Source organism: Macaca thibetana, chromosome 17 (assembly GCF_024542745.1).
Source record: "Macaca thibetana thibetana isolate TM-01 chromosome 17, ASM2454274v1, whole genome shotgun sequence".
Lineage (NCBI taxonomy): Eukaryota > Metazoa > Chordata > Mammalia > Primates > Cercopithecidae > Macaca > Macaca thibetana.
In genome coordinates, this window is record NC_065594.1 from 90,785,696 (window position 1) to 90,813,445 (window position 27,750).

Consider the following 27,750-nt stretch of genomic DNA (forward strand, 5'->3'; position numbering starts at 1 on the left):
GCCCTGCCTCTATCTCATTGTGCGCAGGAGGAAGGACCCGAGACCCCCACTCAGGCTGCACCCCAGAGCCTGTGACGCCTGGGCCACGGGCTCCGTACCTTTGGGGCTGACTGCCTCCTGTGCCCCCACCCCCAGCTGCAGCTGCCCCTCCTTCTCAGGATCCTCTCTCCTTCCTGCACCCTTGGCCCTGCAGCCTGGCCCGTCCCCTGGGGTGCCCCCTCCCTCTGGCCTGGAGGTAGGGCCCCCCAACTCCAATTCCATCTCCACGCAGCCCGGTTCCTTGATCCCTACTTAGGGCAACCTCAGCTGCCTGTTCCCGGGGCAGAGCCTTGACTTCCTCCTCATCCAGAATAGAGCATGCACTGCCCCCTCACCCTCAGGACCCCCACTCCAGCTCGCTCCGACCACCAGGGGCTTAGCGTCCCACGTCCTCTGCTCTTCCCGGGATGTCCTCATGCTCTTTCCCAACTTAGAGTCCATCAGCACCCCACTCAAATCCAGCTTCAGCCCACTTAAATCCAGCACCCCAGTCCTGCCTCGGTGGCCGCCGGGTGTGACAGGTGGCAGGTCACCCAGCAGCACCCTGGCACCTGGCCCCTTAGTCACACCTCTGCCCTTGCTCTAGTGGGTGCCAGCTCTGGCTGGACAGCCCCACTCCACTCACCCTGCTGACAGCACCGACCCCTCCTCCACTTCACTCCCTGAAGCTCCCCCGTTTTCGCAGGCTCACCTGGCCACCCCCACACGGCACCCACTGCCTCCGCATAGCGTCTCTGGCCTCTGCAGCACCATGGCTGCCGGGCCCCGGGCTGTCCCCTGCTCCTGTCACTGGCCCCGGGCTCCTTCTCCAACTGCTGCTCCCCAGGGTGCTCCGGCACCTGCTGGTGGCTTTCACTACCAGCTGCTGGTGTCCTCGTCCACCAAGCCCTCACCCTGAGCCCCCTCCTGGGCGTGTCCCCCGGATGCCTCTGTCCACCTGACGCCCACAGCACCAGCCTCCAGTCCCCCAACAGCGTCCTCGGCTCACCATTGACTGTTCCTTCTCTCGTTCTCCACATCCAAGCTGTCTGCCACTCTTACTAATTGATTGGTTGATTGACACAGCGTCTCCCTCTGTTCCCCAGGCTGGGCTGCAGTGGTGCAATCAACAGCTCCCTGCAATCTTGATCTCCCAGTCTCAAGCGATCCTCCCACCTTGCCCTACCAAGATTCTGGGATTACAGGTGCACACCACCATGCACGGCCCACTCCTTCAACTCGAACAACAAAAAGCAGCAGCCCCTCCAGCAGCCGCCTGCCTTCCTCCTCACAAGTATCCCGTCCTTCCTGCTCACTCACCTCCCCACAGCCGTTTCCAGCACAGCAGAGTGATGCTGTGAAAGTGATTCCATTTCTCTGCACAAAATCTGCTAGTAACTCCCTGCTTTGCTCAGAATAAAGGCCACCATCCTCACTATGACCCACGTGGTTCCATGCCCTGCCCTCCTGCGGCATCTGGGCTCCTTGTGTCTCTCAAGTCGCCACACCAGCCTCCACCCAGGACCTCTTCGTGCTCCCTCGTCAACCCCAGACACACCTTCCTCCCTGGAGGCTGCCTGCCCACACCGTGGCAAGGGGCAACCCCTGCCCTGATGCACCTGGCCCATGGCCTGGGTCTGGTCTGAGGCAGCTACGTCGCTCTGTCCCCTCCCCAGGAGGGAAGGGATTTGGTTTTGTTCCCTGCTGCACCCAGTGCTGGCTGGCAGAGAGGGGTGTCCCAGGAAGGACCAGGACACAAAGGAAGGGAGGATCAGGACTCAAGCGCCTGTACCCACAAACTTGGTGGGCCAGGGGCGGGGGTGTCCGGCAGGGAAGGCGGGACTCAGCCCGTGCTGTCCCCAGCAGCGTCTTGCTCCTGGAACTCCCTCCCTACATCTGTTCATCCGAGTGGCCTTGGTCCTGGATGCAGCCAGTGTTCAGGTGGACACTGCATGGCTCCGAGGGCCTGTGTGACGCCCACGTGACCTCACGGGGCTGTGTGATGTCAGCGCGGGCGGGGTGGGGTGTGCCCAGTCTGGTCCCACAGCTCACAGTGAGCGGCAGTCGGTTGTTTAACCTAAAAGGTGTTTCCCACGTGGAGTGGGACTGAGAGGCCCGGGTGGCTGCAGGGACTCGCCTGGGACGCGGGGCGCAGGTGAGTCGACGAACGCCCCCTCCTGGTGCGAGCCGCCCGCGCCCCGGACGTCCCGGACCCCGCCCGCGCGGACCGCCCCGTGCGCCGGGTGTGCTCCGCCCCATCTGACCGCCCCGTGCGCCGGGTGTGCTCGGCCCCGTCTGACCGCCCCGTGCGCCGGGTGTGCTCGGCCCCGTCTGACCGCCCCGTGCGCCGGGTGTGCTCGGCCCCGTCTGACCGCCCCGTGCCCCGGGTGTGCTCGGCCCCGTCTGACCGCCCCGTGCGCCGGGTGTGCTCCGCCCCGTCTGACCGCCCCGTGCGCCGGGTGTGCTCCGCCCCGTCTGACCGCCCCGTGCGCCGGGTGTGCTCCGCCCCGTCACCTGCCCGTGGCCGCGGCAATGAAATACGTGCCGGAAGTGAAGAAGTCGCCGCCGCACCTCCTGAAGCAATTCACAGGTGAGGAGGGAAGGCGCGCGGTGCGGGCGGCGCGGGGAGGAGCCGTTTCAGCCCCTGGCGCGGACGGGGGGTCCCGGTCCCAGGCCTGGTTAGGAGGGAAAGGCAGAAAAATGCGTGTTCAGAAAATAACCTGGGGAAACGCCGTGAAGTCTTCATTTTTGAAAATTGTATTACAAAATACACCTGAATCGGAGGTTTTCTAGCTGAAGAAGCGCATTGAACTATTTCCAGGGGGTTCACGGGTCAAAGGCATTCCGTCCATGAGGTGCTGAAGATCCACTTCAACTAACTTGGTAACTTTTATTGTAGGAGTGACTTTTTTATGAAGGAAAAATATTTATCAGCAATGAAGAAGCTCCCCCTTCCCTTTCCCCACCCAGGAGACTGACCCAAAGGCAGACACTCACCACTGGGGCTGGAAGGAACCACCAGTGTGGGATGTGACTTATCCCACATGTGCTGTTAGTGTGCATAGATTGGGGGGGATGGTGACAGTGACTTACAGTCAGGAAGAGGAAGATTCTGGAAGTTCGCGCCTCCCCAAGAGAGGTGGGAGATGCCACCTTCTGTGGCTCAGGTTTACCTGCAACTTGAACGTTTTTTTCTCAATTGAGCTTGTATTCATGAGATGCTTTTATTATAATAATAATTTTAAAAAAAGAAAATTGATCGGGTGTGGTGGCCTGTAGTCCCAGCACTTTGATAAGCCAAGGCGGGTGGATCACCTGAGGTCAGGAGTTCCAGACCAGCCTGGCCAGCGTGGTGAAACCCTGTCTCTACTAAAAATACAAAAATTAGCCAGGCATGGTGGCGGATGCCTGTAGTCCCAGCTACTCGGAAGGCTATGGCAGCAGAATCACTTGAACCTGGGAGGCAGAGGTTGCAGTGAGCTGAGATTGTGCCACCGCACTCCAGCCTGGGCAACAAAGCGAGACTCCGTCTCAAAAACAAACCGAGAAAATGGAAGAAAAAGAAAACAAAGTAGCTTATTTGGGATTATTACCTCTGCTGGGAGGGTAGGCTAGGGAGCGCCTCTCAGGCTGGCCAAGATGCTGGCAGCCGCTGAGCACCTGCCCACAGGAGCACCCGGCCCTGCAGCTCTCGGAGGGAGAGGGCAGCCCAGGTGCCAGGAATGTGTGGCATCTGCCAGCCTGTGAGGCTTTCCAAGGCCACCCAGCCACCAGGCTTTGTCACACCCGGGGGGCAGCTGCCTCTTTGGACAGGAAGAGGGGTGTCCACAAGAGGGGTCTTTGCAGTTCCTGATCCAGATGCTCCCAGGGCAGAGTGGGAGGCCTGCGCCTGGGGCCCCCGAGGGAGCGGATGTTCTTGTGGCCGGCTGGGGTGGCCCCTCTCATCTTCTGGCAAGATGGCCCCGTAGGCAGGGCAAGCACGGGGAGAAAGCAGTCCCTCTTTCAGGCCCTTGGGGTCACCCTCCTGGTCTCCGCTTCAGGGCTGCAAGCATTGCAGCTGTTGTGGGTACAAGCTGCTGCTCCTGGGCCTGGCTACCCCGTCTCTGAGGGGCTGCCAGGGGCTGCTGGAGGCTGACGCCCCTTCTCAGGGAGCATGGGGCTGGTGGGGGTCATCTCAGGTGTGCCAGGTCACCCAAGGCACAGCCCAAGGTGACCCTGGGCTGGAGTCCTCTCACCTTGCCATGGCCATGCCCAGGCCCCAGCATCTGGCATCTGCATGTGACACTTCTGTGTGCTCCCCACACAACCTGTCCTCGTGACTGAAGGACGCATGCAGGGTTAATAAAAGGATGCATGGAGGTTAATGCAGGATGATAAGCGTGTCCTTATCATCCTTTGCAGACTGTGGCGTGGCTGTTTTGTGACTGTTTCTGTTCCTTTAGGGGTGTAGGGAAGCTGTGAAATGACAAGGCCGGCGTTGTCCTGGCCTGGAGCTGGCTCAGATGTCTGCGCCACTGGTGGCCTCAGCGGGCAAGTGGGGAGCTGGAACCTTTAGCTACAGTGGCCGGCCATGGCCCTGCTGCTCAGGCCCTCTCTGCCGCCCACCCCTGGGTCTGAGCCCAAGAAGCAGCCCAGAGGAATTCCTCCTGTCCTTCTCTGCACAACTTTGCAGATGTGGAAGAGGCTGTGTGGTCGGGTGCGGTGCAGACTCTGGCCTCCAAGCCCACCCGCTCCACAGCCTCTCCCCATGTGGCTGCAGAGCCCTGCATGCCTCCCCTTCCCTGCAGCCCTGCTGGGCTTCCCCATGTCCACACTTGCTCATCCTGGACAGGAGGCAGCTAGGCCTCCAGACAGCCCCATAGCAGGTGAGGGCCTGAGGCTGGCTCCCGGGGCACCATGTTCATGGCCCTGGACAGCGGGCGACCTGGGGGTGAAGGAGTGGAAATGAGGATGGGAGGATGACACGCGGTCCCTGGGGAAGAGGTGTGTGCGGGACCGCTCATCCCTGGCCGGAGGCTCTGCCTTACTGGGGTGATGCAGCCTCACCTGCTGTCAACTGCTGCCTAAAGGTTAATGTCATCTCCCTCCCTAAATAGTTTCCACGAAAGCACTTTTAAACTGTGATACACTTTCTACACCGCTGTGTGTTCTTCTCTGAATGACTTTTATGAAAGAGCGGGGACTCGAAGCCACTGGCTTCTCCTCAGGAGTCTGTGGACATATTTGGACTCTCTGTGTCCGAATCCCAGGGATCCGTGGCCCTGCATGCCCCAGATCCCCATCCATGGTTCACACGTGCTCCAGACAGGAACCGCTACACACATGAGCCTCTGCACACACCACGTCAGCTCCCTGAACCTGCTGTGATCCCTGCCCAGCTTCCTCCTCCTCCTTCTCCTCCTCCTCACCTCTCCTTCCGTGTTCTGATGCTCAAACTCCGGGAGAACTGGCGTCTTCTGTCCTAAGATAACTTGATACGCAGCTTCAAGCTCGGTGTCAAGAAAATGGGTCTCCAGTTTCAGAGATTTTTACGTTGTTTATGACATCTGCTGTGGAGACACATGCAGCCAGATTCTGGGTGGTGTCACAGCTCGCAGACAGAAAGGGGTGTGCAGGCCGGGCCTGCTGAAGGTCCTGGGTGCTGGTGGCAGTCGTGACCGCATGCGTGTCTCTGGAGTTCCCACGCCACATTTCCTGTCACCACTGTACTCAGAATCTTGTGTTTTCTTCCCGCCTGGACTGTCTTTGGAAACCTGTCTGTGGTCGGGTCTTGCTGTCCGTGGCCACGCTGCCAGGAACCCGGAGCTGGGACATTCTACTGGGTCACCGGGCAGTGTGGCTTGGAGGTGTTCCCTGGAGGCCAGCCCAATGCCTGCCTTTCTAGGGGAGCAGCTCCCAGCAGGGAGGCTGAGCCTCAGGAGTGCTGGAAGCCTCCATGGTGCCATGAGGGCATGGCTGCTGAGTCTGCCGGCTGCTTCTCCAGGAGGCAACCATGGTCTGTCCCCTGCTAACCGACTGCCTCTTCGGTAAACCAGGTGGCAGAGGGACTCCGATGCGGAGTTAGATCGAGGACTTGGCGCTGCCCTGAGAGTCTCTGGACTTGGCTCCTTCCCTAGGAAGAATTCCTGCAAGTGTGCATTTCACAGAGAGAGGGGAAGGGAGGCGGATGGAGCACAGGAAGTAGAAACGCCACGGAATTGTCAGCCACATTTAAAATGGTGACGCCTCCCTGCCTGGATCATCAGCCACATTACAAATGGCGACACCTCCCTGCCTGGATCATCAGCCACATTACAAATGGCGACGCCTCGCAGCCTGGATCATCAGCCACATTACAAATGGTGACGCCTCACTGCCTGGATCATCAGTCATGTTAAAAATGATGATGCCTCGCTGCCTGGATCATCAGTCATGTTAAAAATAATGACGCCTCGCTGCCTGGGTTGGCAAGCCTTGGCCTCAGATCTGCACCTCTCTGGGCACCATGCCCCTCCTGAACCTTCCTCTCCTGCTGCAGAAGCAGCAAAATGCAGAGTGAAAAGACTTTCCATAGCCTTAGAGAAACAACAGAACATTGACCGCTGCGCGGGCGTGGGCGTGTTAGAAGCCCCAGGTGGTGGCCGGTGGGAAGTGGGATGAGCGAGGGAGTGAATGGCAGCCCCACTGTCCCTGGGGAGCAGTGACTTTCCTGGGCTTGCTCTCCATGCAGATGGGGTGACGGGACAGGCTCGTGGGACGAGCTTTGAAACTTCACTCCACGGGCCCCCATCTCACCTGGCCCCCCTGAGCCAGGATGGCTTCTCCCAGGAAGCCCTCTGCTCACTTTAGATTGATTGATTTAACCCCAGTCTCATTTCAGTAGATCAGGAGGAACGCGGTTGCCCTGCCATCCTGAGGCAGCGCCTCCCGGTCCCCACAGCCCGGCCCAGCCGATGGCTCCTTTCCTCCTTCCCAGCCGCGCCGTCATGACTCTGGGAGAGCACAGGGAGAGAGCCAGGCAGTGAGCCCCCGGCTCAAGTTGCCCTGGCTATGGTGCGGGGGGGCGTGGAGGGCCTGCTGGAGACACCACTGCTGGTGCCAGTGGCTGGGCGTCCAGTACCTGTGCAGTGGGCGAGCTGCCAGTGATGTTTCTAGAGGGAGCAGGGAGCTGCATCAGCCCTGCCGACCCCCCACCGCATGGAGAGCTCACCTCGGGCCCCTTTGGCAGCTGTGTCAGCCCTGCCGACCCCCCAACATGTGGAAAGCGCACCTTGGTCCCCTTGGTGGCTGCGACCTGGTCCCTGCCCAAAAAGCCTCAGCTCACTCCAACCTCAAAGCCTGTTATGGGTTGTGGAGGAGGGTGGAGGGCCAGGCTAGGAACGGAAATGTGTGAGAGACTTTTCAGGGGCTAGTGGATTTTAAAAATGCATGGTGACGTCGTGGAGGTGCATGTGGGAAAATAACGGTGGGTGTGGAGGGAAAACGGGACGCGGGGAGGAGGCGGGGAGGACTGACCGGATTTGACAGCTGGGCGGTCAGATGCGATGGGGACTGAATTTTTAAAATGAGAAATAACGTATGAACGTTTGTGGAGTGATATTGAAGAAAACAAATCACTTTATGAATAAAAATAATGCCTCGTTCAGTGGCATATTTCCTGCCCAGGCTGTTTGCTGAAATTAAACATCCGCTGTCACTGCAAGTCTTTAGAAACCTTTGTTCTCTTGGCTTTGTGAGCAGACGTCCCTGTGCTGCTGGGGCTGCTTCTCCCACGTCTGGGGACGGTGGGGAGGGTGCTGGGCACCGTGGTGAGAGCAGGACCCTGAAGCCAGAGGTCACTGTGGATCCCGGCTCCGCTGCGTCCAAGCTCGTGGGATCTTGGGTTTCATCTGGATCTTCCCAGATGGGGTGTAAGGGCCTTCGGGCATCACGAGCTGGGCACTGGCTGGTGTCTGATGGGGTGGAAGAGCCTGCAGTATCCTGAACCGGGTGCTGGCGGGTGTTTGGTGGGGTGGAGGAGACTGTGGGCGACGCGAGCCTGGCGCTGGCGGGTGTCTGGTGGGGTGGAGGAGACTGTGGGCAGCGCGAGCCTGGCGCTGGCGGGTGTCTGGTGGGGTGGAGGAGACTGTGGGCAGCGCGAGCCTGGCGCTGGCGGGTGTCTGGTGGCGTGGAGGAGACTGTGGGCAGCGCGAGCCTGGCGCTGGCGGGTGTCTGGTGGCGTGGAGGAGACTGTGGGCAGCGCGAGCCTGGCGCTGGCGGGTGTTTGCTGTGCCGTTGCTGTCATCATCCGCGTCAGAAAGCGGAGGCAGTGGTGGACTCTGAATTCTCCGGGAGACGCCGGTGGGTGGTGTCTGTGAGGTTCTGGCACTGTGTCCATCCTGGAATCGCACCCCAGGAAAAAGGCCGTGGCACCTGGACGCCCTGGGAGCAAAGCCCTCCTAGTCACCCGCTGTAGACACATGGGCTGCTGCAGAGAGCGTGGGAGACCATCTGTCCAGCCACAGCCCGAGACCAGTCACCCATCGCAGGCCCCTCTGAGCCTGGCTCTGTAGGACCTGCCTGCTGCTGTGGGGCCTCTCCCGGCCTCCCCCGACTGCTCCCCACGTGGGAGGTCAGCGCAAACCACACACAGCCGCCCCATGCAACTGAGGGAGGAGAGGGTGGCAGCAGCCGGTGACTTTGGCCTGCCCTGTGCACTCTACCTTGGCAGGTGGGGCATCGCCTCGGCAGGGCTCCCGTGTCCAGGACGCTTCTGACAGAGGGCGAGGGCTGCAGACGCGGCTTTTGCAAACCTGGAATGGGGGTGTCTTGGGAAGGAGAACCTGAAAGACTAAATCAACCCCAAGGAGCACAAATGAGGTTCCTCAAGGGTCAGGAAGGCCGGGCAGCTCCCCTCTCGGCCCCTGTCCTGGAGGAACAATTTACAGATGTGCCGGGGAAGGCCCCCAGTGGCTTGGGTGCAGCCTTGGCCTGGGGCACGGAGCCCGGCTTTGTGGTACTGCAGTCCACCCAGCAAAGGTCTCTGTGGGCACTCTGGGCCCTTACCTGCAGGAACCCCCTTCATCATCCAGCCCAGTCCCTCAGTGGCCCACAGCCGATGAAGGGAGCCGCATCCCTCGGGGCTGAACATGTGTGGAAAGGGTGAACTCCGCTGGAAAGGGTCGTCTGCCGGGAGCGGTCCCCGCCCTGCTTCCTTTGCCTCCCAGGGCGCACCACACACTCATTGTCTCCCCTTTGGGTCAAAACCGGCATTAAACTTTCTGTCCTTTTGATTCAAGTTTTAAAATTCTGAAATAATCCTCAGCCCATGCTGCTAATTCTAACTCCCGTACGCTTAAGTGTGAAATAATTACACGTTCCCTCCCGAACTCCCAAGTACCCATTGTGTGAGCCCCGCGCCTTCTGTGGGCTCTGTCGTGCGCCGTGCCTGGCGCTGCTGCACGGAAACGTATTATCTCCTAATCGTTAGAGGGCCCTGCATTATTCTGTGTAATTAACTTGACATTATTTTGCTCAGAAATTTAATTCATTCTGGATCTTAGTTTCAAATAAAGATTTGCATGATGCATAATTTAGAAAAAAACAAAACCACAACACAAACCCACAGCTGCTCCCCACACCGCTTTCCAGGTTCTTTAGCGGAGAGCGGGGTTGCTTTGTCTTCGGGGGTGACACATGTGTGTGTCTGTGCTTTTGCAGTGTGTGACATTCCTCTGCATGACATTTGTGACTACAACGTCTCCAGGGACCGATGCAAGGAGCTCGGGTGCTGCTTCTACAAAGGCGTCTGCTACGAGAAAGCAGTTCCCAGTGAGTAGGCATCCCGGCTACCCCACGGGGGAAGCTGAGGGAGCTGGTGACCATGCTGACCGCCGCCATGCCTGTCTCCCTTCCCCGGGGTCTCTGTTTGCTGGAAACACCTTTGTATTGTTCTCTGGCCACACTCTTCTGCTCCGTCTTAGTGGGGGCAGTAGACTCTGAGTGGGGTCTGAGCTGGAGGGCCTGTGAATGTGAAGTAAGCCACCAGAGGAGTTCCATTCCCAGATGGGCTGGGCAGGGCATGGACGGGGACGGATGCAGACCCCCTTCGTGGAGGAATTTGGCCATTCTGGGTGGTTGCAGAGGCTGGATTTGAGGAAACAGTGCTGCAGAAACATGTGGTGGTGGCAGGGCCCGAGCCAGTGGCGAGGTGTGGGGTGAGCCCATCAGGGTGGAGTGGACCTTGTCCACCACGGGCTCTGTGAGGACAGCAGAGACGCTTGGCCCTGACTGGGGACTCCGTGGGTGGCTTCAACGTTGGACTAGAAGCCAGACCACACATGAAGATCTGCTGGTAGCCCCTCAAGCCCCTCAAGCAGCACGGGGGTGAAGTGAGGACAACAGACACCCAGTGTGTGGGGTGTGGGGGCTGGAGGCGCTGCCACTCCCCATCCCCATGAAGGCTTCCGGAGGGAGGCGCGCCCTTCAGAGGACCGTGGCTAGTTGTAAAATGTGTTCGAAGGGAGGTGGGAGGAAGTTAAGAAACCAGAATGGCGAGCTCATGAAGGGCATTGGGCCCCACCTCCTCGGCATATTCTCGCCTGTGGGCACGCTGGCCTTCTGCGCTGCTGAGGTCTTCTCATGTCCAAACTCTCATCAAGGCCCACAGGAAGCTTCATGTGTTTCCTTCCTTGTCCTGTGGAGGCCCCTCTTGGAAATGAGGGTAAAGGGGCTCTTTGTGCTGCGTGGGGAGGGGCGGACAGCAGCATAGAGGGGATCGGCCTGCACAGTGTGCTCTTGGGAGGGAACAGTGCAGCCCTTGACGATGGAGATGCTGGATGTGGCCGATGATCTCTCACGGCTTTAGGCTTCCTTGGAGATGAGTTCCAAACCCTCCCTGTCCTAGGCCACTCTTTTCTCCACCCCCAGCACCCCAAAGTGAGTAAAGGCCCCTGGCTTTGTGCAGCTCAGGGCCATTTCTTCTTCCTTTTACTTCTTTCTCCTGCATTTCCCGCTAGACTGAGCCCTCAGAGACCAGGCACCAGGTCCTCTTCATTCCCTGTACCTAGTAGGGCTTAGAAAGTCAGGAAACGTTAGTGACTGATGGGAATGAGTGACTGATGGAAATTTCTGAGTAGTGCCCTGCTGATGGAACCAAGCGTGAGCTCGGCTGCTCACCGCTTGCAAAACCCATAACAAATGAAGGGAGAGTGACTTTATTTCCAAAGCTAGCAGTGGGGAAGTGGCTGACTTGCGCTTCCAACTTTAGGCTCGGGAGAGGGGCTTAAAAAGAGGAACTCAGAATGGGAGGCACGTGGAGGGGTGCTACTCAAGATCTGAGGGTCTCGTTCCGGTGGCTGTCTCAAGCTGTGGCCCACCTGGAGCGTGGGGTGGCGTCATCTTGATGGATGGTTGTAGATTCACCACCTTCAGGGGATCTCTGGCATTTTGCAGCTGGGTCTCTACGCTTGGTCTATCTCAAGATGAGCCCCTAGAACTTGTAAGTAAGCCCATAATTAAATACCAGCACACAGTTAGATAGAATGTGCATGGGGCTAGGGGGTGCGTGGTGAGAAAGGGAGACCGTGGTATTGAAAAGAAAGTACGTTTCAAGGCTGTATTTTAAGACTAAGGAGAACAAAAGTTTTCCGCAGTAAGCTTTCTGCATTGTGAGACTAGGGGAACAAGAGAAAAAGGAAAAAAAGTTTTAAAATTCATTTTCAGGCTAGACCGTTTGATTACATGGGGACTGCCCAGTCCCACAGACATAAAGCTTTAAGCCAGCTCTTCTGAGATGAAAGGGATATTCTGGGCACAAAATCAGTCAAGAAAGAAAGTGCTGATGGGATTCTGGCTTGCTCCAGGGAGGATGTCTGTCCTGCTTCGTAGTGAAGATTTGGCACCTCATCAAAACAAGATGAATTTTGGCTCCTCAGAGGCAAACGAGAGGTCACAATGGATACCACTGATAGTTGGGAAGGTTTTCTGAGGACGACGGCTCCTGCAGATCTTGGCTTTAGAGACTCAGGACCAGACCCCTTGCTGTCCCAGCCTCCACTTCCAGGAGCCTCTGGGATTCCCGGGATCCCACACCTTCCTCTGACTCCAGATGAAATCAGTTGGAAATTGCTTCATTTATTATTTTTACTAAGATACTATACCATAAAATTCACCTTTTAAAGTATACAATTCAGTGGCTTTTAGTATACTCACAGTGGTGCGGTCATCGCCATTAACTCCAGAACATTTGCACCATGTCAGAAAGAAACCTCATGCCCATCAGCAGTCACGTCCCATCCTTCCCTCTCTCTGGCCCCTGGCAGCTACTCATCTCTCTATGGACGTCCGTATTATGGACATTTCATATAAATGGAACCACATGACTTGTGGTTCTTTCACTTACATAGTTCTCAAGGTTCGTTCATGTTTTAGCAGCTATCAGTACTTCATTTCTCTTTATCGTTGAGTAATTGTCCACTGTATGGTTGTGCCACATTTTGTTGACTCATCTATCAATTTATAGACATTTGGATTGTTTCCACTTTTTGGCTATTATAAATGATGCTGCTCTGAACATTTGTATATAGGTTTTTGTGCAAACATGATTTTTATTTTCTTGGGTATATTTCTAGGAGTGGAATTGCTGGATCATATATTAACTCTATGCTTAAATTTTTAAGGAACTTCCCAACTGTTTTGCAAGGTGGCTAGACCATTTTCCAGGCCAATTAGTAGCATATGAGAGTTCCAGTTTCTCCACATTCTCACCAACACTTGTTGTTGTCCTTTTGTTTATAGCCATTGTAATGGATGTGAAGTTGTATCTCATTGTGGTTTTGATTCATATTATTCTAATGAATAATGATGTTCACCATCATTGCATTTTTTTTTGGGGGGGGCTATTTGGATATCTTCTCTGGAAGAAAAGTCTATTCAAGTCCTTTGTCCGGTTTTAAATTGGGTTGTCTTTTTATTATGGAGTTGTATGAGCTCTTTATGTATTCTGGATATTAAACTCTTATTAGAAATATGACTTGCAAATACTTTCTATTATTCTCTTATGTCTTTTATTTTTATTGAGTTTCTGTCCATTTTCTCCATTTTTCCTTTTGTTGCTTGTGCTTTGGTGTCACATCTAAGAAACCATTGCCTAATCCAAGGCTGCAAAGATTTATACCTGTAATATCTTCTAGGAGTTTTATACTTATAACTCTTACATTTTGGTCTTTCGATCCTTTTTGAGTTAACTTTTGTATCTGGTGCAAAGAAGGTTTCCAACTTCATTATTTTGCATATGGATATTCAGTTGTCCCAGCATCATTTGTTGAGAAGATTCTTTTTTTCCCATTAAATTGACACCGTTGTTGAGAATCAGTTGCCCATAAAAGTGAGTTTACTTCTAGATTCTCAATTCTATTCTGTTCATCTATATGTCTATCCTTAGCCAGTACCAGTTTTGATTACTGTAGCTTTGCAGTAAATTTTGAAATCAGAATTTGTGAGTGCTTCAACTTTGTTCTTCTTTTTCAAGATTATTTTGGTGATTATGGGTCCCTTGTATTTCCATACCGAATTTAGCTCATCAGTTTCTGCAGAAAAGAGGTCCTTTGGCAGTTTGATTGGGGTTGTGTTGAATCTGTATGTAATTTGGGAAGTATTACCATCTGAACATGATATTAAGTGTTCTGGTCCATGAACAGGAGTAGTCTATTTATTTCAGTCTTTAATTTTTTTCAATATTTTATACTTTTCAGGGTACTGATCTTGAGCTTCTTTAAATTTATTCCAAAGTATTTTATTCTTTTTAATGTTATTATAAATTGAATTGTTTTCTTATTTTAAGATTGTCTATTGCCAGCATATAGAAATGTAATTGATTTTTGTATGCTGATTTTGTATATGGCAACCTTGTTGAACTTGCTTACTCTATTAGTTTTCTGGTTGATTCCTCAGGATTTTTTGCATACAAGATCATGGCATCTGAAAATATAGTTTTACTTCTTTTTTCCTAATCTGAATGCCTTTTAGTTCATTTTCTTGCCTAGTTTCTGACTAAAACCTCCAGTACAATGATCAATAGAATTAGGAATGGCAGAAGCTTTGTCTTTTTCCTGATCTTAAGGAGAAACTTTCAATGTTTCACCATTAAATACAGTGGTGACTGTGGGTTTTACTAGATGCCATGTATCTATTAATAGTAAATGCAAGAAACAACTTGGAAACACACAAGTTGAGAAAGCTTCCTCTTCTTCCTGCTTTGTTGAGTGTTTTTATCATGAAAGGGTGTTGGATTTTTTTTTTCAAATTCTTTTTCTGCATCTATTGAGCACCTTAATGGTGACTTTTATTACTTCATGTGAATTTGACTTACTGTCTACTCTTCTTTCATTTCATCCTAAAGGACTCCCTTTGGTATTTCTTATAAAGAAGTTTTGCCAGTGATGAATATCCTGACTTTGTTTATCTGGAAGGTCTTAATTTACCCTTCATTTTTGAAGCATAGAGTTGCTGTATATAAAATTGCTGGTTGATAGGCTTCCTGACAGCCCTTTGAATGTTTTTTCTCATTGCCTTCTGGCCTGCATGGTTTCTGATGAGAAACTGCTGTAAATTTTAAGGCTCCTTTGTATATAATGTGTCACTTCTCTCATGCTGTTTTCAAGATTCTTTGTCTTTTGCAGTTTGCCAGGTGTCTGGGTATGGATCTCTCTGAGTTTATCCTACTCAGAGTTCACTGAGCTTCTTGGATGTGTAGATTAATGTTAACCAAACTTAAGAAGTTTTTACCATTATTTCTTCAAATATTCTTTCTGTTCTTTTATCTTTCTTCTCTGCCTCTGGACTTTCATTACGTGTATTTGGTAGACTTTATGGTATCCCACAGACCTCTAAGGCTGTATTAATTTTTCTTGGTTATATTTTCTTTCTGTTACTTAAACTGGATAATCTCATTGACCTATCTTCAAGTTTACCGATTCTTTTGCCTGCTCAAATCTGCTGTTGAGCATCTCCAGTGAATTTTCATTTCTATTATTGTACTCTCAACTCTATAATTTCTTTTGGTCTTTTCTTAATAATGTCTATATTTCTATTGATATTTTCTATTTCATGAATGCATTAGTCATTTTTACACTGCTATAAAGAACTACCTAAGACTGGGTAATTTATAAAGGAAAGAGGTTTAATTGACTCACAGTTCTGCATGGCTGGGGAGGCCTCAGGAAACTTACAATCATGCCAGAAGGCAAAGGGGACGCAAGACATGTCTTACATGGCAGCATGGTTGTGGGGAGGTAACTGCCAAACACTTTTCAACCATCAGATCTCATGAGAACTCACTCACTATCATGAGATTATCATGGAGTAAACTGCCCCCATGAGCCAACCACCTCCGACCAGGTCCCTCCCTTGACATGTGAGGATTACAATTCCAGATGAGATTTGAGTGGGTCACAGAGCCAAATCGTATCAATGAAATATTATTCTTATACTTTTATTTAGCTCTTTAGACATGATTTCTTCTAGTTCTTTAAATATGCTTAAAATATTTGATTTACAGTCTTTGTCAAGTAAGTCCAACGTCTGTGCTTCCTCAGTGATGATTTCTATTAATGGCATTTTTAATGTGTATGGCCATACTTTCTCATTTCTTTGTATGTTTAACATTTTTCTTTCTTGAAAATAGGACATTTTAGGTCAGATAATATAGCACCTCTGAGAATCGGGTTCTTTCACCTCCCCAGGTTTCATTGTTGCTGCTGTTTGTTGTTGTGGTTGTTTGATGACTTTCCTGAACTAAATCAGTAAAGTCTTTATTCTTTATGGTGTGTGACCACTAAAAACTCTTCTTGAGTAGCTACTAGTTAGCTAATGACCAGACAAAAATTTTCTTAGATGCGTGGAAACACAAGCCTCTCAGACTTTGCAGAGGAGTTCTGTGTGCATGCTGAGGCACACCTTCAACAAACTCAGAATATTTCTAGCTCTGCCTTAGCCTTCACTTCCTGCTTATGCAGATCCTTAAGTCAGCCAGAGGTGAGGTCCCAGGGCCACCATAGGTCTTTCCTTGCAAAGCCCACAGCACTGGACATGTCCATGACCCTCTAGATTCCCAGGAATGTGTCAGAGCATTTCAAAGCTCTCTATGCACATCTCATTTCCCAGATTTTCATGTTAAGCTTGTTGGTTAGCCTCTTGTTTTCCCCCAACTGCTACCCACCACTTTAGCCAGTAAAACGATATTCAATTGCTTCTGATTATTTATAACAAATGCCTGGGGAAAAAGCTGTTCTCACCGAATGAGCTCAGATCAAATAAAGATGATATTCCAAGGAAGCACCAGACAGATCAAATCATGACAACTCTCTGGCAATGGGGCTTTGAAGGAACTCCCACCCTATTCTGCCCTGTGAAGGAACTCCCACCCTGTTCTGCCCCCTGCAGTGGCTGCCAGGCTGCTAGATTTACCATGATTACAGACTGCTGATTTTCAAGCTACCATGGAGCTGGAGGGTGGGCAGGAGAGATGGGAACAAGGCTAGATAAAAAGCCCAAGCTTGCTCTTTTACTGAGATTCAGCTGTTTGCCTCAAATAAACAGATTTCCACAAGCTTTTGGTTAATTTCCAGACTTCTGAAAAACTTTCATCTGATGATTTTTACCAGTGTTCTCATTGTTTTTATGGGGGAAGAAATTGGCGGGGTGGGTGGGGGGGTCCTTGCTTTGCCATTTTTGCTGATATCATCTTGAAAGTTAATTATGGGCTTTACTGAAGCCCTAGTCCAGTTGTACATAACCAGTTAATGAGAGTTACAACAACAGGTAGTGCTTTTTCCTGAAGGAATCCATTATCCTTCACCTGACTCACCTGTCTCATTGTAAAACCCATGCCCTTTAGCCAGAATCTTACTTGAGAAGATCTTTTTGGGTTCCAGGCCTTCCGGTGTGGAACAGCCTCTCATACAGCTTCATTCCAGCAGCTCATCCTCTGGGGCATGTGGCAGTACTCCTGAAGCCAAGCTCATGGCAGTGGGTGCTCACTTGGCCGTGATTTGCTGCACTGGCACTTGTCATCATTTTGTTTTTGTTTTGTGAAATTGGGGCTTGCTGCTCACATTGCATATGCAGAGAGCAGCAGATGCTCACAGTCGCACTCAGTTCATTTCCATCATAGAGTTGGACTTCTTACAGAACTCCAGATTCCAAGGCACTTATACCACTTAGTTTTTCTGAGAAGTTTACCATTTAAGTCTCCTAAAAGTGGCAAACATTAGCATCCAAAAGGTATTTAAGTTTATTCTTTCAGTCTTCTCCATATAATAATTAATGATCCCAATTTCCTCACATCCCAATGAAGCAGAGATCCAACCGTGTAACGTGGTGTAAATGCATCACTCCAGGAAGATCACAGCTAGGAAGGGAACGCACGTCCAAGCTGCTACTGCTGCTGCTTTTGCCATCTGTCCCATCCTCTGAGCACCTTTTCATCAGTACCGTGCAGGTGCTGGCCTGTTTGTAAATGTTGGCATGTATGTCGCACATGGCTTTAGTTAGAACACTCGCCGCATGCCTGTCATCCATTTTTAAAGTGAGTCTTAATCCCTATAGCAGACTCATGACTGGTGTTACAAGAAACCCAGAAGAGAACACAGGCCCTCAAGAATGTTTCTGACTTGGAGAGGGCTCGCTGTTTTGCAAGGGAGTATATCATTTTTGCATGGAAGCAGCCATTAAGTTCTTTCCATCATTCTAACTTCAATAGCTGTGTTGTGTGGCTGTGCTTTTTTTGACTCTTGACTTCTTTCGGGCCTATAGGAAGAGCCTGGGCAGTGGGCCCTGCCTTGGGGCTCTCACTGTGCCCTCACATTACTTTTCATTTCTTTGACATCTTTCTCATTCAAAATGACGAATGAACCTTTGTACTGTGCAAGTTGTAGTATTCAGTGACAGGGTATTATGAGCTCTTTGTGCACATAATTCCATGTTATGAAAACCTTTCACCAACTTCTTAAATTGGCTGGTTTGAAGTGCACATTGTGTTATGGCATAATCTGTATTATTAAGAATATGAATTGGGGAATTAGCATTAGATCTTTCAGAAAGAATTGGGAATTCAAAGAGAAAGACTTGCCTTCATTCTTCGGTCTTGATTTAGGGTATGTTATTTAACATGTCATTTCTTCTAAGTATCTGACTTCAGTTTCTTCATGGGACTTGCTGAGATGATTTCAAAACTTTTGTTTAACTATATTTTGGGAACATTTACCAAGACGTTTCTTAAAGACAATAATCCTTTCTTCAATTGCTGCTGTTTCTGAAAGATAAACCAGACTTTGTGGTTCATGATAAGCCAAAGACATGGTCTGTAATAAATAGTGTTGCTAGACAGACACTGTACAGAGCACATCATTGAGGTTGAGTTTCCATCTTTAGGAGCTTGGCATCAATGACGAAGAACGTGAGCACATATGAAGATATGGGAGATATACTGACAGTGGAATACTAAAACACTGACTACATATGTGTGTCTCTTCAACAGGACTTCACTCATATAATTTTGAATTTATTCCATGAGCTAAGACACAAAGTCATACTAAGGAATAAAACATTTCCTGGAGTTCAGGAATTTCAGGGTTACCTTCTTGCCTCATGAACGCTCTTAATTCACCCTTTCACTTTATTTGTGCATTTCGATTCAATCAATTCTGTTTATTGAACAGCATTTAAGTGCAGATTCTCTGGGCAATCTCTAGGCCACCTCTCAGATCCATCCTCTATTGCTGTGTGACAAATTACCCCGAAACTTTGTGGCTTAGCAACTTAGAGGTTTTGCTGGATGGTTGGGTTTGAGTGTCTCGTGAGATTGTGGTCAAGATACCAAGTGAGGCTGCAGTCACCTGAAGTCTTGCTGTCTCAGATGACTCACTTTGCTGGAAGTTGATACCAGATGTTACAGGAAGATGACTCACTTTGCTGGGAAGTTGATACCAGATGTTACAGGAAGATGACTCACTTTGCTGGGAAATTGATACCAGATGTTACAGGAAGATGACTCACTTTGCTGGGAAGTTGGTACCAGATGTTACAGGAAGATGACTCACTTTGCTGGAAGTTGGTACCAGATGTTGTAGGAGGATGACTCACTTTGCTGGGAAGTTGATACCAGATGTTACAGGAAGATGACTCACTTTGCTGGGAAGTTGATACCAGATGTTACAGGAAGATGACTCACTTTGCTGGGAAGTTGATACCAGATGTTGTAGGAGGATGACTCACTTTGCTGGGAAGTTGGTACCAGATGTTACAGGAAGATGACTCACTTTGCTGGAATTGGTACCAGATGTTACAGGAAGATGACTCACTTTGCTGGGAAGTTGATACCAGATGTTGTAGGAGGATGACTCACTTTGCTGGGAAGTTGGTACCAGATGTTACAGGAAGATGACTCACTTTGCTGGAAGTTGGTACCAGATGTTGTAGGAGGATGACGCACTTTGCTGGGAAGTTGATACCAGATGTTACAGGAAGATGACTCACTTTGCTGGGAAGTTGATACCAGATGTTACAGGAAGATGGCTCACTTTGCTGGGAAGTTGATACCAGATGTTACAGGAAGATGACTCACTTTGCTGGGAAGTTGATACCAGATGTTACAGGAAGATGACTCACTTTGCTGGGAAGTTGATACCAGATGTTACAGGAAGATGACTCACTTTGCTGGAAGTTGATACCAGATGTTACAGGAAGATGACTGACTTTGCTGGAAGTTGGTACCAGATGTTACAGGAAGATGACTCACTTTGCTGGGAAGTTGATACCAGATGTTACAGGAAGATGACTCACTTTGCTGGGAAGTTGATACTAGATGTTACAGGAAGATGACTCACTTTGCTGGAAGTTGATACCAGATGTTACAGGAAGATGACTCATTTTGCTGGAAGTTGATACCAGATGTTACAGGAAGATGACTCACTTTGCTGGGAAGTTGATACCAGATGTTACAGGAAGATGACTCACTTTGCTGGGAAGTTGATACCAGATGTTACAGGAAGATGACTCACTTTGCTGGAAGTTGATACCAGATGTTACAGGAAGATGACTCATTTTGCTGGAAGTTGATACCAGATGTTACAGGAAGATGACTCACTTTGCTGGGAAGTTGATACCAGATGTTACAGGAAGATGACTCACTTTGCTGGGAAGTTGGTACCAGATGTTACAGGAAGATGACTCACTTTGCTGGAAGTTGGTACCAGATGTTGTAGGAGGATGACTCACTTTGCTGGAAGTTGGTACCAGATGTTGTAGGAGGATGACTCACTTTGCTGGGAAGTTGATACCAGATGTTACAGGAAGATGACTCACTTTGCTGGAAGTTGGTACTAGATGTTGTAGGAGGATGACTCACTTTGCTGGGAAGTTGATACCAGATGTTACAGGAAGATGACTCACTTTGCTGGGAGGTTGATACCAGATGTTACAGGACAATGACTCACTTTGCTGGGAGGTTGATACCAGATGTTACAGAACGATGACTCACTTTGCTGGGAAGTTGATACCAGATGCTGTAGGAGGATGACTCACTTTGCTGGGAAGTTGGTACCAGATGTTACAGGAAGATGACTCACTTTGCTGGGAAGTTGATACCAGATGTTACAGGAAGATGACTCACTTTGCTAGGAAGTTGGTACCAGATGTTGTAGGAGGATGACTCACTTTGCTGGGAAGTTGGTACCAGATGTTACAGGAAAATGACTCACTTTGCTGGAATTGGTACCAGATGTTACAGGAAGATGACTCACTTTGCTGGGAAGTTGATACCAGATGCTGTAGGAGGATGACTCACTTTGCTGGGAAGTTGGTACCAGATGTTACAGGAAGATGACTCACTTTGCTGGGAAGTTGATACCAGATGTTACAGGAAGATGACTCACTTTGCTAGGAAGTTGGTACCAGATGTTGTAGGAGGATGACTCACTTTGCTGGGAAGTTGGTACCAGATGTTACAGGAAAATGACTCACTTTGCTGGAATTGGTACCAGATGTTACAGGAAGATGACTCACTTTGCTGGGAAGTTGATACCAGATGTTACAGGAAGATGACTCACTTTGCTGGGAAGTTGATACCAGATGTTGTAGGAGGATGACTCACTTTGCTGGGAAGTTGGTACCAGATGTTGTAGGAAGATGACTCACTTTGCTGGAATTGGTACCAGATGTTACAGGAAGATGACTCACTTTGCTGGGAAGTTGGTACCAGATGTTGCAGGAAGATGACTCACTTTGCTGGGAAGTTGATACCAGATGTTACAGGAAGATGACTCACTTTGCTGGGAAGTTGATACCAGATGTTACAGGAAGATGACTCACTTTGCTGGAATTGGTACCAGATGTTACAGGAAGATGACTCACTTTGCTGGAATTGGTACCAGATGTTACAGGAAGATGACTCACTTTGCTGGAATTGGTACCAGATGTTACAGGAAGATGACTCACTTTGCTGGAATTGGTACCAGATGTTACAGGAAGATGACTCACTTTGCTGGGAAGTTGATACCAGATGTTACAGGAAGATGACTCACTTTGCTGGGAGGTTGATACCAGATGTTACAGGAAGATGACTCACTTTGCTGGGAAGTTGGTACCAGATGTTACAGGAAGATGACTCACTTTGCTGGGAAGTTGATACCAGATGTTACAGGAAGATGACTCACTTTGCTGGGAGGTTGATACCAGATGTTGCAGGAGGATGACTCACTTTGCTGGGAGGTTGATACCAGATGTTGTAGGAGGATGACTCACTTTGCTGGGAAGTTGGTACCAGATGTTACAGGAAGATGACTCACTTTGCTGGAAGTTGATACCAGATGTTGTAGGAAGATGACTCACTTTGCTGGGAGGTTGATACCAGATGTTACAGGAAGATGACTCACTTTGCTGGAAGTTGGTACCAGGTGTTGTAGGAGGCCTCTTCTCCTCACCATGAGGGCTGCAGTCTTTCCCAGAGCAGTGGCCCAAGAGAGATCAGGGCAGAAGCGCAATGTCTTCTTCACCTGGCCTCGGGGGTTAGACTCTGGCATCTCCTTTGGCTCCAGGGATCAGCACTGTTCAGTGTGGGAACATCTATCTAGGGTATAAATACCAAGAGGTGAGAATCCGGAGGCCATCCTGGAAGCTGGTTATGGTAGCCCCGGATATTTGGAGGTGAGTCTGCCCCACTGTTTCCCCTCCTCAGGTAAGCAAGTTTCCACGGGACAGTCCTCATTTAAAGAAATAAGCCAGTTGAGTGGGAGAACCTTCGACACGCGGTTTCCCAGTGTGCTCCTCGGTACGTGCACATGCCTGTTATCTGACAGCTTGCAACCGCAAGCCTCACTCCCTTCCTCCAGCCTCTCCGTGAGAAATTCTCATCGAGCGCCTATTGTGTACTTCACCGTTCCTTACCGAGGTCACCTCGGTATGAGGAAAATCAAAGATCTGGGTTACCCTCACGAGCTGGCTTCAACCCCCTCTCAGTTTTCTGACTTCAGTCCCCATGGAAAGAATCCTGGGCACTTCACCCATTGCTGGTGGCCCTGCGATGAGTCCAGGGAGTACGGATCCCGTCAGAAGCTGGCTCGTGTGCCCAGGAGGCCGCTTTTTCTGCACCTGTGGCCTCGCTTCTGGGGTGGGTTGAATTGGGTACACCCAATGCATGTGTTGAAGTTCAGATCCCTGGTACCTGTGAATGTGACCTGATTTAGAAAAAGGGTCTTTGCAGGTGTAATTAGGTAAGATGAGATCACAATGGAGTAGAGTGAGTCCTCTATCCAAAATGACTGGTGTCCTTGTAAAGAGAAGAAACACAGAGACAGAGAAACACAGAGGAAAGACAGCCATGTGACAATAGGGGCAGAGACTGCTGTGATGCTAGGAAGAGGCCAGGGAGGACCCTTCCCAGGAGCCTTTGAAAAGAACACGGCCCAGCAGACGCTTTGTTCTTGGACTTCTGGCCTCCAGAACCGTGAGATGATCCATTTCTATTGTGTTAAGTCCCCCATTGCATGGTGCTTTCTTACAGCATCCTTGGCAAACTCACACACCATCCACAAAAATTACATCTGATGGTGTTGTTACTGCTTCACAGCTCTTGGGAGTGGTTTAGCAGGAGGGGGAGGTGCGGGAATTGAGGGAAATCATGTCACCTGCACTAGGCATTTGCAAGTCAGCCAGTTTCTTTGAGAGAGTAAGAAAGCAATTAGAGAAAAGACTAATATTGATAATAATAACAACAATAAGAATTACTGTGTATATGTGATTAGTCAAGCACTTAAGAACTTTACTTGCATTCGTTAAAAAATTCCTCACATCAACCCGATGGAAGGAATGTAGAAGAACAAACAGTAGATGAGGATATTATTTGACCAAGGACTCAGAGGAGTGATGCTCATGTACAAATATTAGGACTTGAGGGGGCCAAGTCCTGAACCAATGAGCCAACGGAGATCCAGACATCAGCCCTCGGTGCTGGGCAGTGCTGCGCCCCGCAGGCCTCTTGCACAGAGAGGGCCCTGCCTGCTGAGCAGTGGGCAGCCCCCCAGAAAGAGGCTCAAGAGGGGGCTGAGCAGTTCCTCCTCCCAGTTACCCCTGCCTTGGAGAGGCTGGGAGTACACTCACGCAGGGAAACCCAGGGTGGTGGGGCTGCCCCTCACGGCCACCTGGGGAGGCTCGACTTTTGCTGAGGGTGGGTTGGAGAAGGCACAGGAAACTTGGGGATTGCAGGAGACTCTTTTTTTTTTTTTTGAGATGGAGTCTCGCTCTGTCCCCCAGGCTGGAGTGCAGTGGCACATCTCAGCTCACTGCAAGCTCCGCCTCCCAGATTCACGCCGTTCTCCTGCCTCAGCCTCCCGAGTAGCTGGGACTACAGGCGCCCACCACCACACCTGGCTAATTTTTGTATTTTTAGTAGAGATGGGGTTTCATGGTGTTAGCCAGGATGGTCTCGATCTCCTGACCTCGTGATCCGCCCGTCTCGGCCTCCCAAAGTGCTGGGATTACAGTGCTGGGATTACAATGAGCCGCCGCGCCCAGCCTAACAGGAGCCTCTTTTAATACAAAGAAGCCCAGTCAAGACCAGTGGGATTTGTCTATAATCCAATAAGTGTTTTCTTTGTATTCAGTTTAGGGGAGGAATTGACTTGGGCATTGAGGAGCCATTTCCAGGGAGCACAGCAGGAACAGAGGGGCCAGCACCATCTATCTCTCAATGCACCCCCGGGGGTCAGGAGCCAGTGCCATCTGTCCACGCACCCCCGGGGGTCAGGAGCCAGCGCCATCTCTCAATGCACCCCCAGGGCTCAGGAGCCAGTGCCATCTGTCCATGCCCCTCCAGGGGTCAGGAGCCAGCGCCATCTCTCCATGCACCCCCCGGGGTCAGGAGCCAGCGCCATCTCTCAATGCACCTCCAGGGCTCAGGAGCCAGTGCCATCTGTCCATGCCCCTCCAGGGGTCAGGAGCCAGCGCCATCTCTGCACGCACCCCCGGGGGACAGGAGCCAGCGCCATCTCTCCACGCACCCCCGGGGGACAGGAGCCAGTGCCATCTCTCCACACCCTCCCGGGGGTCAGGGCGGTCACAAGGTGTCTTCTGGGTGGCACTGACCACCACCTGGAGCTGCCTTTCACAGGGAGCCCTCATCTGCCTGCAGCGGCCTTTGGAGATGTCCACAGAGCTGTCTCCAGGAGACGCTGGGGAGGGTGGGCGAGGAGGGCTGACCATGGGCAGCAGTGCCGGGAGGGCCCACACCCCACTCTGGGAGGGTTGCCTTTTCTTCTTCTTCTTCCTTTTCTATTTACCTGGATCGAAATGACTTCGAATCCCACCATTTTTCAGTTTACGTCCACGTGTTCTCCGCCTTGATTGTGATCGTCGCTGGGGCCTTCGTCATCACCATCATCTACAGGCTGGTCCCTTCGTTCTTCATCAGGAGGGTGGGGAGGAGGGGGCTCACGTCTCCTGGCCGCAGCCTCCCGCCCGACTGGGCTCCTTTGGGCTTGGTGCTGCTGGGGTAACTGAGAACAGCTCTCTGTGAGCCTGGGAATGGGAACTGGCCAGGTAGGGAGGACCCCACTGATCTCCAGAGTGCTTCTTGATGACAATCCTAACCCACATTTAGTGAGCACCTAAGACTCTAAGTGCTTTGCTCAGCCTATTCAGCCCTCGCAGCCACTGACGATGTAAGTGCTCTTCCTGTCCCCAGATTGGGATGATTGACGCAGCAGTATCGAGGGGGTCCCAAGGCTGATGGATGGGGCAGTGCAGCTCTAACTCAGACTCCCAGTTGTTCCAGAGCCCCTGAAGCCAAGGCTGCCTGCACCTCTTGGCCTGTGGCCTTCGTCCTCATTGCAGGGTGTCAGGGTTTGGAGACGTCTCAGAGATGAGTCTACTCCCTCTCATTTTAATGGTGAGGAAATGCAGACCTTGGGGGCCAAGGCAGCAGGTAGCTGTCCCCAGGGCAGGGCTGGAATCCAGCATCTCACGCCCCGGCCAGTCACCTTTGCCATGAGCCCACTCTGTGTCGTGCGTACAAGCCCCTGAAATTATTCCAGTCTCTTTGTCAGGGAATGAGTAAAGCCATTTTCCTACCATGAGTGGTGCTATATGCTGTCTTATGTGTGTTAATCATGAGGATGAACCGGCAGTAGCCTGGAGTGCAACACACACCTTCCCCCGCCCGGAGCTGTTTTTGGGAGTTTAGCTGCCTCATACGATCATCTGTTTGGAGCCTGCACGAGAAACTAAAATGAGGCTGGATGTGGTGGCTCATGCTTGTAATCTCCCAGCACTTTGGGAGGCTGAGGTGGGAGGATCACTTGAGCCCAGGAGGTGGAGGCTGCAGTGAGTCGTGTTTGTGCCATTGCACTCCAGCCTGGATGACAGAGCAAAACTGTCTCAAACAAATAAATAAATAAATAATAAAAATAAAAAGAGAGAGAGAGAAAGAAACAAAAATGAGAACTATTACAGCAAAGCACTTACCTTAAAAAATAAGTATGCATGGTCAGGAACCTATGTTTTCAGAGGGATGTCCTGGCAGGCAGGAGGGGGGACCTGGAGAGTTTCCATCTGTAACTTCCCTGACTGTGATAAAACCCTCTTCCCATTAGAGTCGTTCGGGAGAGCAGGAGACAAAGGGCCGTCCCTACGGATGTCGCCCTGCCACACAAGTCCAGCAAAAAGGCGAAGGTGGCCTCATCCAGCAGCAAATTAGGGCTGAAGCCTCCGAGTCCTGGGCCTCCGGGTGCTCGGCCCTCAATGAAGAGTGACGCGGACAAGGATGATGGTGAGAAGCTTCTGGAATGATCCTCAGCCTAAGGTTGAGGGCGTGGTTCTGTTCCCTCGGGAGACCTTCCCTGGAAAGGGGCTCGGCATCTACACAGGCCCTTCAACCTCAGCGATCAGTGTTGCAGTTTGTTCAAAATTCGAATGTACCCAACACTGGAGGTTCAGGTTTGCAGATTTCCCTCTGTGAGTGTTGTCCTCCCCCTTCCCGTCCCCTGCTGCCTCTCTGTCATTTCACCCTCTGGCGGGGCCCTCCGTGTTAGTGCGGGAGGCTCCTGGGGAGGGGGCGAGAGTCCCAAAGAACCTGCGCATTTGATCAGGTGACTTCCTGCAGGGAGGCTGCCAGGTTGCTGTGGGTACTCTCTGTGCACCCTGGCCGCGTGGTGGTTGTGGTGGTTGTGGTTTTGAGGGGAGGCTGCAGGGCTGCCGTGGGCACTCTCTGTGGCTCCCTGGCCGCATGGTGGTCGTGGTTGTGAGGGGAGGCTGCAGGGCTGCCATGGGCACTCTCTGTGGCACCTTGGCCGCATGGTGGTCGTGGTTGTGAGGGGAAGCTGCAGGGCTGCCGTGGGTACTCTCTGTGGCACCCTGGCCGCATGGTGGTCGTGGTTGTGAGGGGAGGCTGCAGGGCTGCCGTGGGTACTCTGTGCACCCTGGCCGCGTGGTGGTCATGATTGGAGAGGTGGATGATCACTCTATGCCTGCCTCGGTTTCCAGGAAGGAAAGTTGCTTGTATGTTGGTTTACCTGCTTTGAGGGCCCTGGGAGGTTGCTGGTTGCTTTTCCTAGATCAGCATCCTGCCAGGTTAGAGAAAGAAACATCTCAAATGGTAATCCTTATCTTCAGAGATGTTTGCACAGGAATACGAATGGCCTGGACTTATCCATTGTTACCAAGTAGACTTGGCTTTACAGGGACCATCAGGAAAAGCAGGAGGCAGGGTAAGAGGGCGACCCATGCTTGATTTCAGATCTGGAATGCCTGGCCCCTAACCAAGTCTGCGTCTGTGCGAATGAGGCTTTCCTGCAGGACAGATGTTTGCCGGGTTAAGGGAGCCTCCTGTGTGCGAGATGATGTGGAAGGAAGAGCGTTTTACTGTCTTAAAAAGATGCTTCTTCCCTGGAATGCACGGAGAAACACGGGGCAGCATATGGCCGTCCCCAAAACTGGCTTTTGAGTCAATCATTGACAATCGGACACCTTGTAGATGGGTTCAAAGACCCTGATGAAATCTTTTTGGGACTGCTGAATATTCCATTTGAAAAAACAATTCTTCTTTTCTAAAAATCTAGTAACAGTGACAATAGCAGAAACCGAAGAAACTGAGGACTGACTGAAACGCATGAAGAAGTGGAGATTGGCAGAATTATCCAAATGAAATGGTACAGCAGGTGCACTGTTAACAGTGTGATGGAATGACCACCCAATGAGAAAAAAATAAAGGTATTTTGAAAATTG

The 27,750-nt window shown here is 51.0% G+C and overlaps 1 protein-coding gene and 1 long non-coding RNA gene across 2 annotated transcripts; both read left to right on the forward strand.

Moving 5' to 3' along the window:
* The first annotated feature begins 2,301 nt into the window (after positions 1–2,301).
* On the forward strand, positions 2,302–27,750 carry TEX29 (testis expressed 29). Its single transcript, XM_050766630.1, has 5 exons — positions 2,302–2,608; positions 9,697–9,807; positions 24,847–24,916; positions 26,121–26,296; positions 27,585–27,750. Exons 1-5 carry the CDS (start codon positions 2,551–2,553, stop codon positions 27,623–27,625), a joined length of 456 nt encoding a protein of 151 aa, XP_050622587.1. The 5' UTR covers positions 2,302–2,550; the 3' UTR covers positions 27,626–27,750.
* Positions 20,097–21,872, forward strand: LOC126940613 (uncharacterized). The gene is made up of 3 exons (XR_007720829.1): positions 20,097–20,307; positions 21,569–21,656; positions 21,833–21,872. It is a non-coding gene; the product is annotated as an uncharacterized LOC126940613 (long non-coding RNA).

What these genes read in the sequence shown, in the direction of transcription:
- TEX29 (XM_050766630.1), top strand. Translation starts at nt 2,551, where the DNA reads ATGAAATACGTGCCGGAAGTGAAGAAGTCGCCGCCGCACCTCCTGAAG. An exon ending in CTACGAGAAAGCAGTTCCCA is followed by an intron (nt 9,808 to 24,846) that starts GTGAGTAGGCAT and finishes ACCATTTTTCAG; the next exon opens with TTTACGTCCACGTGTTCTCC. An exon ending in GTCATCACCATCATCTACAG is followed by an intron (nt 24,917 to 26,120) that starts GCTGGTCCCTTC and finishes TCTTCCCATTAG; the next exon opens with AGTCGTTCGGGAGAGCAGGA.